General features: G+C 45.2%; 1 protein-coding gene across 1 annotated transcript in view; it reads right to left on the bottom strand.

The window, feature by feature from the left end:
* LOC113407202 (retinal-specific phospholipid-transporting ATPase ABCA4-like) overlaps positions 1 to 15432 on the bottom strand; it is a 113130-nt gene that overhangs the window by 75912 nt on the left and 21786 nt on the right. The window contains exons 6-11 of the mRNA XM_026655362.1: positions 13695 to 13892; positions 8527 to 8616; positions 7872 to 8112; positions 6346 to 6485; positions 4845 to 4961; positions 3802 to 3999 (exon numbers count right to left, since the gene is read on the bottom strand). Of these exons, the coding sequence (XP_026511147.1) occupies positions 3802 to 3999; positions 4845 to 4961; positions 6346 to 6485; positions 7872 to 8112; positions 8527 to 8616; positions 13695 to 13892 (984 nt within the window). The remainder of the gene's footprint in view (positions 1 to 3801; positions 4000 to 4844; positions 4962 to 6345; positions 6486 to 7871; positions 8113 to 8526; positions 8617 to 13694; positions 13893 to 15432) is intronic.

Here is a 15432-nt window from a genome sequence, read left to right as displayed (position 1 = left end):
CAGTTCAGCATGCATGATAAGTTACTCTGCTAACACACTGCAGAGAGCAGAAGTAAAGTTAATACAGTACGGTCATATGCAAAAGCTTCTCTCTCCCTCTGTTGTGATCGCTAAAGATAGGACAAAGCTGATTAGGCCTTCACTTCCTGCCTTCTTCCATAGGAGAGACAGTCTTTCTTTGTAGTTAAAGCACAGGACTGGGAATCAGGAGACCTGGGTTCTATTCCTTGCTCTGCTACAGACTTTCTGTGTGACCTTAGGCAAGTCATACTCACTTAGCCTCTCTGTGCTTCAGCTTTCTTAACTGCTAGTGGTGTTGTAAGATGTAATTAACATCTGTAAGGCACTTACAGATCCTCAGGGGGAAGGTAATATAAACAGAAGTACTAAGTATTATTACCATGAGCAATGGCTTCAGATTGTCAGCCCTATTCTGCCCCAGGGTTGAGCCCATCATGTTTATCTGTGCTCAAAAATTTACAAATCAGAGTCTGTATTTTATTTCTTTTTCTTCCTTTCTCATTAAGAGCCCACCCCACCCCATCCCACCCATACCCATCTCCTGCTTAATTCCAGATAGCCTTATTTACCCCTATTGCCTGCACCCAGGAAGCTAGAGGCCCATATCAAGGCCATTCCTAAAAACCCTGAGGAAGTAATTGACCCACCCTTCAGCCTGGCCCCCATGACTGAAAGTAACACCTTTGCATGACTTGTTAGTTTAGTGAATGGGATTCTGAACCTATCATTAAGCTTAGATTGCCCAAGTCAAATCAACTTCTGATTATAATGCTTCTCAAAGGACCTGCCTGAGAATGTGTCATCTTACCTTTAGCTCTGGAAGTGAAAAGAACAGATATGGGCTATTACACAGCCATCGGCATATCACTGGGAAAGGGAATGTAAAGACACTATTAGCTCTTTATTTATCTAACAAAATTGCACCTAACTTTCTCTTTGGTGCCTATGGGTGGCCTCAAGATAGTCCTAGAGAATGGAAGCTCTAAGACAAAGAAATGGTACAGAGCCATATTTTCAGAAGTGACTACTGATTTTGGGTCCCTTTGTTTCAGGGCATCTAGACTGAAACACTTTGGGCACCCCAAAATGGAAACCATTTTAGAAAATGTGGCCATCAGTCTCTCTGCTAGTTCAGGTGTGATAGTTTGTCAGCATACCATACCCAAGGTGTAGGGGTGCTTTTATAATCTGAATTACAAAATAGCATGGAGACATCCCTTACATGAGAATAATCCACAATGGTGCTGCTGCTGTGTTTGGACTGATTCCTGTAGAATACAGTGTTATATTTTTTTGAGGGATAATGAAATCTGATTGGGAAGAAGCAGAGCTGGGCAGTTGCATTCTCTTAGCATGACAGTCTGAATTGGAATTCCTTATGCACAGGATCATATATAAACCTCTAGCTAGAGCCTTCAGATTACTATTGTTTGGGAAATATTTGTAACATTCTGTTGTATTTGCAATCTTTAAATATAATTATAATTTTGGTTTTATTTCAAAGCTTTCTGCTCTGAATCCCTGTTACAGAGAAGTCCCATAGAATTTAATAGAAAATGATGATTCTATAGAATCTTTGAACCATCCTATATATTTTAGAGAATTATACAGTACCATGGATGGTCAAAAACCAATAGAAAGAAGATCACTCTCTGTTAAATTCTAAAAATTTTAGAGCAATTTCTCTAGAACCCCATTTGTTGACTCCCAGTAGACGCTAAAGGATTTTTTCATAAATGAAGTGGCTCTGGGTCCATTATAGAGGACCATCTAAATGGCTTTTTTAATGTTTTTCTCTTGAGTGTGTGATGTAACTGCACCACACGTAGAGCAAGGTGAATGAGAGGAGGGGAAGAGGTAGGCTTCATAGGGACAAGGCACCTGGACAATCTTTAGAACATAAGCTCCTCTGGGTAGTCTGTAAAATGTTTGGAAAGCAGCTAGCACTTTATGGTTGCTCCCATGTATAAATAATACTAGCAATGAGGAGGAGGGCACAGTGGTTTGGTTATTTATATAGACAGTAGGGAGGGAGAGTTGATTTTGGTATTTGTCCTAAGAAAAAGGCAAAATAATGAAATAACCCATATGTTAAATTAAACAAAAAAGAGGTAGGAGTTGAATAAAAATGAAGCAAAGTGAGGTTTTAAAAAATAAACAAAAAGAGAGGAATAAAAATAAGAATTAAACTGGTAAAAACCAAATGATTTTGAGTTCATTAAGAGAAAGGCAAAGAGCTCAGGGTTAAAAACAACAACAGGAAAGAGAATTGACAACGAATTATCACCTTGTGTTTTCATGCTCTCCCTGCCCCTCCCAGATACATCCATGGTTTGTATGTTCTCATTACGTGATAAACTCTTTGGGGCAGGCACCTGTCTGTTTACATATCTCTAAGGGCTTGTCTACACTGGCAATTTACAGAGCTGCAACTTTTTCATTCAGGGGTGTGAAAAAACACCTCCCTGAGCCCAGTAAGTTTCAGTGCTGTAAAGTGCCCCTCCTGGAGGTGGGTTTTTTAGAGCGCTGGGGGAGCTCTCTCCCAGCACTGTGCTGCGACCACAGCGCTTTGAAGTTGCCAGTGTAGACTAGCCCTTAGTGCCTAATGCATTGGGGGCGGGAGGGCTGTAGAAAGGACACTAATGCCTCACACTTTTAGCTGATAGCTTTTTTAGCATCATCTGTGGCCACAATGATATTAACTTTTGTTTTTTATCTAAAGGAAACGCATTGGTATTGTACAGTGATGAATTTCCAAGAGCTAGTATTTCTTTTTAAATAAGAAGTAAAAGGAAAAGAGTCACTGAAATTGTGGTTTGTCTCAGTGCAAAAATCATTTTGAGAATGAAACTGTTGTAGATTCTAAAAGATTTAGCAGGCACATCAGGGGTAGGCAAGCTATGGCACGCGTGCCAAAGGCGGCACACGAGCTGATTTTCAGTGGCACTCACAGTGCCCGGGTCCTGGCCACCGGTCCGGGGGGCTCTGCATTTTAATTTAATTTTAAATGAAGCGTCTTAAACATTTTAAAAACCTTATTTACTTTACATACAACAATAGTTTAGTTATATATTATAGACTTATAGGAAGAGACCTTCTAAAAACGTTAAAATGTATTATTGGCACGCGAAACCTTAAATCAGAGTGAATAAATGAAGACTTGGCACACCACTTCTGAAAGGTTGCTGACCCTTGATCTACATAAACAGTAGTTTCTAGGGAAGGGAGTCCAGTAGTTTTTTTCCTGGGTTCCATTCTAAGCTCTTTTACCGACACACCATCTGACCTTGGGCAATTCACATGAGGCTTGATCCAATGCCCATTAAAGTCAGTGGAAACATTGACTTTCAGTGAGCCTTGGATCTGGTGGTTAAACTCAGGGTGGGATTTTCCAAAGCATTCAGAACCCTGCTCCCTCTGAAGCCAATGGTAGGCCTTCTGAAATTCCCACTCTGTGTGTGTCACTTGCCGCTTCTGTAAAATGGCTATGATGACATTTTTCTGTCTCCTGTGGATGTTTCCAGACTCAACTAATATTTTTAATAAAGCATGTGGGGATCATCAGATGAAAGTTTCCCTATCAGAGTAAGGCATTTATTCTTCTGTCCCTTTATTATTTTAAAACAAGTAAGGTGAAATAACTGAAATACCATGTGATTTAAATCTCTGTCTTAGCACCCATCACCATAGCATCTAAGCACTGATGGTGATGCTTTGATGTATTTTCTCTATAAGGATTTCCATTGGTGCCCATCACCATAGTAAAAGTGCCAACCTTACCTCCAAATACTGATTAAATAAACGCAAAGCTTGGTCTGTGACATTGAAGATATTCCGCCAATCAAAGTCTGCCACACCCTCTTCGCGGTTCTCTGGACATCCATTATGGAGAAAGTTGATCACATCTTCAGCAGTTAAACCTTCAGCACCCAGCTGTCCATTCAAGAAGTCTCTCACCGTGGGGTTCTTCAGAGTGTTCTGGGAAGCACATCAGTTCTGATTTACTACATTGCTCTTTATGTGCTTTAGAACAAGCCCGCTCTAGCTAGAAAGGTTTCATGCCATCCTACTGAGTCCCCAATTAGTGGGAAAGGGTAGGCCATGGAGTTATGTCTGTAAAGGGGCATCTAAAGGGGAGAGTTACAAGCAACAGATCCTTGTTTGATCCTTGGAATAAGTCTAAAAACACCTGATCCACATGCAGAGAAAACAGCTCTCAAACAAACACAGCATTTCTCAATATGAATTTCTCTTCATATTTAAGCTACATGAGTTACTTAACAGTTTGCTCTGGACTTTAGGGGACCCAGCATATTGATCCTTTTGCCAATGTAAATAGTAACTTTTGCAGAATCCTTCCTTGCAGGCCCCTATATAGGGGACTTTGCCAGAAGGGAGAGGACATGGCTACAGAGCTGCTATCCCCAGCTGCCAGAATGGACCTTGGGGCCAGGAGCAGCTGGGGGCAACTTAGAGCAGCCCTGAGACTTCTCTAAGTTGTGCAAGGGATCAAACCAACTCTGGCTGACCCAAGGATCAGGTGGGTGTAAAAGAGGCATAATACCATCTTTCCTTTTCATTTCCTGCACCAAGCAGAGCTTAGCTAGACCTGGGGATCAGGGCCAGTGTCTTCATAATGCAAATCAGACAAGTCTGCAAAACAAACCGAGTGACCACAGACCCATAGGTTCTTAGGAATCATAACATTGCTTCATGCAAAGGTTGTGCTTCATCCAAACTTTCCAAGTTAACTCTCCTATCCCCTATGAAAGGAAGCTGAAGGGCTGCTCTAATCACAGTTCCCCAGCCAGGGCACAACATACTCGGACCATATTCATTTGCAGGCTGCTTTGAAAGAAGTGCCACAGCTGAGGTCCCACTTCTTCCCAGGCTTTGGTCAACAGTCTGAGGCGCTCAAGTTCTTCAAATGTGGAGTTTGCCTGAGGCATTAACAACCAGAAAGGAATATCAATATGTTAGAGAGAGAACCTAAACACATACAGACCAGATACATGCAGTGATGCTGACCCCCGATGATTTGTAGCAATATGTGGCTTACTAATGTCATTTAATTTAATTACAATAATTCAATAAACATGATAGAAGAGACATTGTGGCAATGGAGTGTGACAGAAAGAGTGCGCCTCACAAAGGGCATTCCTTGAATTCTATTAGGCTCATCCAAGACTCCCACAGCACTTTTCTTCTGTGTGTTTAACAGAAGCAAGCGTGACTAGATAGATGGATAAATCTATTTATATAACCCTCCTCCCCCAATCGCAATAGTGACTGCACACTTCACAAACATTTATTTATTCCTAACACCCTGTGGAGGACAGAAAGTAGATGATGTTTTCACCCCTCAGCTCATAGAGAGCCGATATTACTACCCAGTTTTACCAATGGAATCACAGAGAAGTTTGCCACAGCCTGCAGTAGAGCTGAGATTGAAATACCAATCCCTTGAATCCCAGTCCAGTGTCTGAACCACAAGACCATCCTTCCTTTCCATTTGCCACTGGAGCAGCCAGCCTGCCCCCTTCCCCACACCCCATATAATGTTCTGCTCTCTTCTCTGCCGTTCCTAATCAGTGTTAAAAAATGGGTCCAATACATCTCTTTTTCTGAGAAGAAAGTTGAAACTTTGTTCATCATCACTGAAAAAGACTTCTCAGGCCAAAGAATCTTCACAGAACTATGGGTAATTTCCATTATCCTGACTCATTTACAACTGGTTTTCCTTTGCCATCGAGACAGAATAGTTTCAGGCTTGCAAAGAGGTAGTGGGCCAAATTCTGATCTGGTATACACGAATACAGTATTTCTCAAACTTTTGTACTGGTGACCCCTTTCACACAGCAAGCCTCTGAGTAAAACTCCCCCTTATAAATTAAAACCACTTTTTAATATATTTAACACTACTATAAATGCTGGAGGCAAAGCGGGGTTTGAGGTAGAGACTGACAGCTCGCGACCCCCCATGTAATAACCTCGCTACCTCCTGAAAGGTCCCGCCCCCCAGTTTGAGAACCCCTGTACTAATATAATCCCACTAACGCCTAATTCCGCTACTGTGAGAGGAGACTCAGCCCCTCTCTTCCAATTACCCTTAAGTATTATCTTAACCTTGATGTCATTGGTTTGAAATCTCTGAATTTCAGGTCTCAGCGAATGCCACAATTTCTTCCTTCCTATGATGCATTCTAGACATCAAAGCAAAAAGAACTCTGTGAAGAAAAGGTCACGAGGGCAAAATGGTTGGGTTATTCTCTGGGGGGATAGCTGGTTAAAAATACTAGTTGTGTATATATCAGAATCTCTTACATTCTTCAGTATTTGCTTTACAGCAGGCGAATCAGGAGCAAAGAGGATTTTTCCCATCAGCAGGGGCTTCACAGCACTCCAGGCTATTTTGGTTAAAGGGTTTGATTCCATGCTCTGGATCAATGCATTACAAAAGGGTGCTGCAGGAAGAAATTAGAACAGATGTTATGTAACCATACCCACGCTCTATTGTTTATAACATCCTGCAGGCTTCAGTCTACCCATATTACAAATGCAAACCGCTTTGACTCTGGGGTCTGAACAGGCTACTTTGTGCTGTCCCTAAATAGACACACTGTAGCTGAAAAGCAACAAAACAATGTGGGATCTCAAATACATCTTTACCCAGGGGAAACAAGTGGCAAAGTTTGCTGGCAAGATCAGGGGGTAGCCGCGTTAGTCTGTATCCACAAAAACAACAAGGAGTCCAGTGGCACCTACAGATTTATTTGGGCATAAACTTTCATGGGTAAAAAAACCTCACTTCTTCAGATAAATCTGTTAGTCTTTAAGGTGCCACCGGAAAGTTTGCTGAGTAGATTTTAGGGCTGCAAAACAAAGACACAAAGCAGTTTGGAAGCTGAGACACATTGAATTTCAATATTTGCTAGTTTTCATTCATAGGACATTTCAGATGGCAGGAAACTAGAGAACCCACCTGGATCCCCTCTCTCTTTTCTAACATTTATAGTTTTTCCTCCAATGATCTAGCTCCTTTGTATTGAATTGTACATAGTTATTTCTATGCCTGCCCATGGTAGTTTAATCCACACATGGTACTAACAGGAGGTGAATCCAAACTAAAAGCCCTGGGACTGAACACCCTGAACTCTGGAAAAGTTTGCAACTGGATCCTAAGATATAACTCGGTATTAAACTCTCTGTGTAAACAATTTCCATCTTATTCTTGCATTTAGCACAGTCATTTAGCTGGATAGCATTTCTTTTATCTGTTCCCTGACCAAGGAAGCAGAGTACTAGGCATGTGTAGATAGATCTATAATCCTTGGTGGATATACATTCATAGAGAAAAAGGGGAGTTAAATGGCAGCAGGGTTTAGGGTAAAATACAGAAAGGATCCTATAGCAGCAAAGCTCAGACCCTGGGGTATAACTGACCCAATAACAATATCACTAAGTGTTCCATGTTCTATTGGACAAAAAGATACCCAGCACCAGTTATGATACAGCCAGGGGCGGCTCTATGTTTTTTGCCGCCCCAAGCATGGCAGTCAGGCAGCCTTCGGCGGCATGCCTGTGGGCGGACCGCGGTCACGCGGATTCGGCGGCGTTTCTGCGGGTGATCTGCCGGTCCTGCGACTTCGGCGTACCCGCCGCCGAATTGCTGCCGAAACCACGGCACCGGCGGACCTCCTGTAGGCATGCTGCTGAAGGCCGCCTGACTGCCGCCCTCACAGCGACTGGCAGGCCGCCCCCCGCTTTCCGCCCCAGGCACGCGCTTGCTGTGCTGGTGCCTGGAGCCGCCCCTGGATACAGCTGTTAAGGTACAGCAGAAATAGACTTACTGGTTGTATTGTCGTAAAAATAAATGGATTCCTTCTTGGTGGAGTCAACTCCTAGGAAGGCTTTGTAGTTATTATCTTCATACCAGTTGAAGGAGAATATTCTGGAACCACTTCCCTCTGGATAGCCACAGAGAAGATTAGACAAGGTGCTCATCAGGTGGCTGAAGGATTCTGGCCCTCCACCTTGTACAAACGGTTGCAGAACCAACAAAAGGTCCTGAATGCTTGGCCTTCTGGCTAGCTGTAGCAAAACAAGACTTCTTTATTAACAGCAACCCTCCATGAGAAAACCAGAATGGGTAGGACTTGATTGTGCCCAGCCCTCCTGGTGGTGAGCAGTGGGCCCTGAAGGTGCCTTCTCCTCTTTTACCCCACACTGTCAACAAGACAGTTTCGGTGCTTGTGCTCTTCTGCCCTACGGAAAAAGGCTGTCATGGTTCATAGACAATGAAGTTTATACCCATATTTATGGTGGGGAAAGAGACTAAGGATGTATTTTCCACAGATCGTCACTCCTTGACCATTCCACTGATGTAGTCTGGATTCTTTCAGATAAGTCAGATGTTTGTGAGACAAACTGATGGACCAAACAAGGGCAGAGGAGAGCTATGCACTGCCAGAACCAGGTGATTCAGTTCATTATCAGATTGCTTACCTCTCGCACTGCTTGAGACACATTAGACAGCACTCTCCCCCAGGATCTCAGGTCAACACCTTGCGACTTACTGTCTAGAACAGTGGGAAGCTGTGATTAAATTAAAAATAGAGATGAAATGAGTCCAGTGTCTACTGAACAATGGTGTCTACTACCCAGTTACACGACAAGGAACGGAAAGCTCTGTCTAAAGGGCTGTAGATTCTCCTTTAGCTCAAGTGGTAGGAGTCTCTTTTTTGAGCAGAAGGTTCAGAGTTCTGTCCCAGCTATTGACTGTAAAATCCTGGAGGGCTACAATTTATTTACAAGTGTGTGGAGGGGGGAGTCCGAGTAAAGTAACTAACTGCTCTAACTCTCAATGGGATGAAATGGCCATGGGGCACTGAAAACAGCTGGAGATATATGTGGTGCATGATAGTCCCGGCTACATCCCTTCCCTCTGCTTCACCAGTAGCAAGTATAGTGAATGGCTTAGAAGCCCCCGTCAGGCGCTTTGCATTGGGGTTATCCTCCTGGAGCAGTGAAAATGGCTTTTAGGCCAGATAATGCCAGTGGTGTGGCACAAAGCCGCCCTCCTGCACTGGTGTATCTAATTCGCTCTCCTTCCTCAGGCTGCTGTTTTCTTTAGGATTACAACAAAATATAAAGCTGGTCTTTTAAATTAACTATTAAACTTTATAATCAGGCTGTCTTCTTAAAAAAGTTCCTTTGGAACTGCATGTCATACTGCTTTCCAACCCTCTGCTCTTCCTTTCAGATGGCAGTAGTTAAGAAAGCAGAAGAAGCTGCACTCTGCAGATAACTAACAGGGAATCACAAAACTAGCAGTTTCATGGAAAGCACATGCTTGTACCTTAACATGTCAGTTACAATGAATGGAGGAGCTTGCTACAAAAACTGCCTCAAGTTATGTTTTCACTTTCCCCTGATGCCTCCAAGAGCCTAAAAATGGATACAACTGTGAAACGCCAGAGAGCAGTTTTTTCTTCTTTGAAAGATTTTGCAACACTGAACAGCAACCAGTGAAAACAACAAAAAGCTAGCAAAGTTCCTCCTAAGCAAACAGAAAAGAGCCCATGATAAGAACCCTACATGGAAACAGCTTTCATTAGCCAGAGGAGAAAGGGAGAGAAATTGTCACCTCCTCCTCCATAGTACACAGAGCAATGCGTGTGTACGCTAATTACGATTTTTAAATATTTCCAGCATGATGTATCTGATATGATTCATAGATCTCAGAAAGCCTTCTAAATAGATGTGCTCTGGAATGACTGAATGATTCACTAGGAGGCAAATCCTGCCCCACCAACATCCTCCTACATTACCACAGCATGGGGGTGAGACAGGATTGGCGGGGAGCGGGGCATGTGCAGGCAGTGAGCTTCTCCCACCCCAAATATCATACAGCACAGTTCTATAGCAGCTTACTGCACCCCAATGTACTAGGAGCTGCAGCACAGAGTGGGATGGAAATCTGCCCAAACATTTTCAGTTTCACTGGGAGAGAAAGTGACGTCATTAGAAAATGGAGCCCTTCAGAATGGAAGGGATTCTTTGAGCCAATACAGGGCCCAATTCTGGAAACCTTACTCCCAATGGGCTGGCTGACTCTGCACTGCCTTGTAATCCGTGCAGTCATTTACTTCCGTGCAAAGTGAGTGTGAAAATGGGTACAAGTGAGAATTCTCCATTCACATAGGAGGAAATGACTAGAAAAAGTGCCTGGCAGTGGACAATCAGGTCCAGTGAGTAGGGCTCACTTACATGAGAAGTTCTAGGAGTACAAACTTAGATACGTGGTGGGTTATGTTGTACAAGTGTAACCACAGGGCCATATAATACAGAGTGGCCTAAAGCAGTGAAGACAAACAGAGCCAGTGTCAAACTCACAGATATTCTTAATCCAAGTGGTTCCATGTTAATCCACCTGATACCGCATTGAGCCAAGACTGATTACACATGGAGCAGGTGAAGAAACACTTGTTCAACGTGGATTTTTGTGTTTCAGTGGGCAACTGATTCAGCATTGAGTAAAATTGTAATTCCCCCTGAGCTGTGTTAAGATATTAAATAACTTTATCTTGGTGTTTATGTTTCATATAACTCGAGCATCTGAAAAGGAGTAAACAAGACAACTACCCAACCAGCTGCAATAACAGCAGTGCTCTGGAAAGAGGCTCACTTTCCTCACTGCAGTGAAACAAGCCCAGATAGCAAAGGAAGGGATCTTATTACTCTGTATTCATTTTACTATCAGAACTGGGATTTGCTTTGATTCCCACCAACAAGCCACAGGGTTGTGTAGACACATGCATGTGTATGTTTATACATATACACCCCTGAATTTTAGTGTTCACAGATTTAAACAACAAACGTGTAAGTGGAATTAATTCCATGGCAGGGAAGAAGCACATTTCAAAAGTACCTGTGGCAAAGAGTGTTTATTATACAGAATCCACTCTGTGGGGCTAAACAATCTTGAGATGGACTTTGACTTGAAGAGGGACTTTTACACTTGAGAAAACTCAGATATATTAGACAAACATTATTTAATGTTTATATTGCAGGCAATCAGGGAGACCTCAACCCATTGTGCTAGGTATTGTAGAAAGAAAATCCATTCACCTCTCTCTGCAGGTGGGTACAAAGCAAAACACCAACAGCCAGATTCCAAACACCCCTGAACTTCAGATCCACAACCCAGCTTTGCAGACAGATCTTATCTCATTCATCGGGCACAGCGCTGGGATCTGGCCTACCACCCCAGCCTTTGGACAAGTCTGGATTCTGACCCATATCCAAACTTTAGGGCTCAGGCCCATCTCTCTCTCCTACATGTGTCTATTTTTGGCAATTGCTTCCTCAAGGCTCATCAACTCCTTCCATTTGATATGGCAGCACAGCCATATTTATGTAGTAGCTGAACCTTAAAAGGTTTGGCATTGGATGCCCCTCTCTGAACTTCTTAGCACTGCACACCTGAGCTAGATACACTGTGGGAGTGATCCTGGGGTCCCATATCCTAGTACTCGAGCTAAGATGGATAGGCTGGGAGAGGAGGAAAGGCTCCCAGAATCCTCTGCTCACCTGCTCTGTGCAACTCAAGGCAGGATTTGGCCCATACTAAATTAGTGATCATTTTAGGAGCAGCACTGCTATGGCAAAACATATTAATCAGTAGTTTCTTTATAACATCTGTATCTTCTCACTGAGATATACCCTAGCTGCAGTATGTCTCTCCAAAGCAACCTGCCAGAGTGTGAACCCTCTTGATATACACCCATAGGAGAAAATGGAGTTTGTCTGGCAGTAACATCACAGCATAGGCCCACCTTGGCTTTTCTGCTCTTTGTTTTAAAAGAAACTGCAAGGTTAGTTGTTTGTGACGGGTGCTAGGAGGGTAAAGTCTCCTGTTTAGCCACAGAACCAGCAGAACCACAGGCTTGAGGCCAATAAGGCAGCAGTAAGACATTTCCATGACTATAGACTCAGTAAGGTAACAATAACTGAAGTGGTTCTTTATACACATTAACTCAGTGCACACCTATTAAACGAGGACTAACTGGCTAGAGAACAGTACTGTGAAAAGGATCTGTGGGTTATAGTGGATCACAAATTGAATATGAAACAATGGGATGCAGGTGCAAAAAAGGCTAATATAATTCTAGGATGTATTAACAGGACTGTTATATGTAAGACACAGGAGGTAATTGTCCCAATCTACTCAGCACTAGTGAGGCCTCACCTTGTTGATTTCAGACCAATTCTCCAATTTGTCACGATCATTTTGTATTCTAATCCTGTCCTCCAAAGTGCTAGCACCCCACCCAGTTTAGTGTCAGCCACCAATTTTATAAACATATTCTCCACTCCATTATTCAAGTCACTGGACCCAGGACTGACCCCTGCAGGACCTCACTAGATATGCCCTCCCAGTTTGAAAGCAAACCATTGATAACTACTCTGTGAATACAGTCTTTCAACCAGTTGTGTACCCACCTTATAGCACTTTCATCTAGATTACATTTCCCGAGTTGCTTATGAGAATGTCATGTGGAGCTATGTCAAAATCTTTACTAAAAATCAAGAGCTATCATGTCACCTATTTTCCTCCTATCCACTAGGCTAGTAATCCTGTAGGTAAATAATCATACGTCTCCTATAACAGATTCCGTGACTTTCCGCGACCTCCGTGACTTCTGCAGTGGCTGGTGTGGCTGACTCCAGGGCCGCCCAAGCAACTGGCCATGGGGCCCCACAGCCAGCCGCACTGGCCGCTGCTGGAGCAACCCGGGGTCAGCTGCTCAGGCAGTCCTCAGGACTAGCTGCACCGGCCGCTGTTTGGGAGGCTCCGGGGACTGCCCAAGCAGTGGTCCTGGGGGTGGCTCCCAGGAGTGCCCAGCAGCAGTCTCGGGGGCCGCCCCAAAGCCAGCTGCACCGGCTGCTGCTGTAGCAACCCTGGGACCAGACACTCGGGTGGTCACCAGGGCCAGCAGCATTGGACGCTCCTCGGGCAGGTGGTTCTGGGGACTGTGCCATCAGCGGCCAGTGCAGCTGGCCCCAGGGCTGTGCCAGCAGCGGTCCTGGGGGCAGCCCAGGACCGCTGTGGTCCTGAGCAGTGGTTCCTCCCAGGGGTGGGGCCAGCTGCAACGGCCGCTGCTTGAGCAGCCACAGGTAGCTGGCTCCGGGGACCATCCGAGAAGCGGCCGGTGTGGCTGGCTCCAGAGAGCGCCTCAGCAGCAGTCCTGGGGGCGCCCTGGGGACCGCCCGAACAGCAGTGGTCCCAGGGCAGCTAGAGCAGCGGCCCCAGGGGTGCCCGGAGGCTTTCCGGAGAGCGGTCCCCAAGGAGCAGTGGCCAGGGGCAGTCAACCCCCAGCACTGGAGCAGGGGCCCTCTGGAGCAGCGGGGCCCCAGAAGTAGAGCTTTAGTCAGGAGTATTTTTGGTAAAAGTCATGGACAGGTCACAGGCTGTGAATTTTTATTTATTGCCCGTGACCTAAATTACCTGTGACTAAATCTTAGCCTCTCTTATAACCAGTAACCTAATGATCTGCCCTAGCAAAAATGTAAATGACTGCTTAGAACATGGGTTCTATAATGCAAAGAAAATCCTTGAAGTCAGAATACCAGAAACAACGCACACCAGGCAGATTTGTGATAGTACTCACCAGCTGGAAAAGCTTAAAGAAATCAACATTTGCGTACAAGGAGTCTTCTATTTGCTGCAGGTTCTCCTGGGAAAGGGCACACATTGCATTGTACACAGCATGCATACCCCTTTGGCTGCTGAAGATAATGAAGCGGTTGAGTAGGGTCTGGCTACAGGCAATGTCCTTCAGAGTCAAGTCAGGGACTCCATAGGCAAACTGCAGCCAAAAACAACAATTCACTTTTATCATTGTGGAACCTTCAGGCTTTTCAGTAACAACTAGAGACAATACTAATACCTTGGTGGTTACAATTAGACCCTACCAATGCCTTCATGGACCGTAGGGTCATAGGCGCCGACTCCGTGGGTGCTCCGGGGCTGGAGCACCCATGGAAAAAAATTGGTGGGTGCTGAGCACCCACTGGCAGCTCCCCGTGGCCCCGCCTCGCCCCCCTGCTCCAGCTCACCTCCACCTCCTCCGCCCACGTCCTGCTTCTCCCACCTCCCTCCCAGCGCTTGCACCACGAAACAGCTGATTCACGGGGCAAGGAGGGAGGAGGGGAGGGGGAAGAGGCAGGGCCAGGGCGGGGATTTGGGGAAGGGATCCAATAGGGGCAGGGAGGGAGTGGAGTTAGGGCGGGGACTTTGGGGCTGGGGTTGGAATGGGGGCGGGGCCAGGGGCGGGGCAGGGGTGGAGTCGGGGCAGGGCCAGGGGCACCCACTGGCGCCGGAGAAAGTTGGCACCTATGTGTAGGGTGACACAGCCATCTGAAGCCACAGCCCTCGAGTGACCACCAATTGATGTCATGTGTAATCACCTCCACTTTAGGCAAGGCTTTTCTCCCCTCACTGGGGAATCCAAGTTGTTTTCAGAGACAGAAGTATTTTTCCTCCCCACCACCTCAGGAAGGGCCTATGTCATACCTAGCCATCCTGCTGGCTAAGGAGGAATGAATGTGGCTCCCATGCGAATGTCAGTGTTGCCCCAGAACCTGCCAAACATGCCATGTGGCTCTACCTTTGGTATGGGTTAGGCATGCTCCTAACCCCAGCTGACCAGAGAGCAAAGGGCCAACCCTACTCTGATTCTCAAACCTCCAATGACAACAAAGGTCTAGTCTACACACAGATTTTGTACCACTGTAATTATTTCAGTTAGGGGTGTGACTTTTTACCAAAATAGTTATAGTGGTACAAGCAGGGCCGTCGAGAGCGGGTTCGGGCCCCGGTGAAAAAAATTTTTTGGGCTCCCCAGCAAGGGCGGACCGGCTAAACAGGGCCGACGAGAGGGGAGCAAGCCGTCGAAGCCAGGCCTGGAATTTTTTCGGGCCCCCCAGCAAGGGCGGACCGGCTAAACAGGGCCAATGAGGGGCGGGGGAAGCCGGGCCCTGGGCCCCCTTCCAGACCGCCGGGCCCCGGTAATTTGTACCGGCTTCCCTCCCCTCTTGTCGGCCCCAGGTACAAGTCCTAGTGTGGCTGCAGTTATACTGGTATAAAGGTTCCTTAGGCAGATATAGCTTATTGTGTGCATACAAGGAGGGTTGTGCTACTTTAACTATGCCAGTATATTAAAGCAGCACAACTTGTGTGTGTAGACAAGGCTGTAGAGAATGCACCATATGACAATTAAAGCAACATTCACATATGAAATATAGCACACACAGAAATTAAAATAAAAAAAAATCAATCAGTTTTCTGATACTTTGAATGACTGCTTATATTTTGAGTGTGTGCGCAATCCAAGTTATTAGACAATG

This window comes from Terrapene carolina, unplaced genomic scaffold (genome assembly GCF_002925995.2).
Source record: "Terrapene carolina triunguis isolate 2854851 unplaced genomic scaffold, T_m_triunguis-2.0 Scaffold210, whole genome shotgun sequence".
In the NCBI taxonomy this organism is placed as follows: domain Eukaryota; kingdom Metazoa; phylum Chordata; order Testudines; family Emydidae; genus Terrapene; species Terrapene triunguis.
The sequence above is the reverse complement of the archived record's forward strand: the minus strand, read 5'-3'. Positions and strand labels throughout refer to the sequence as shown.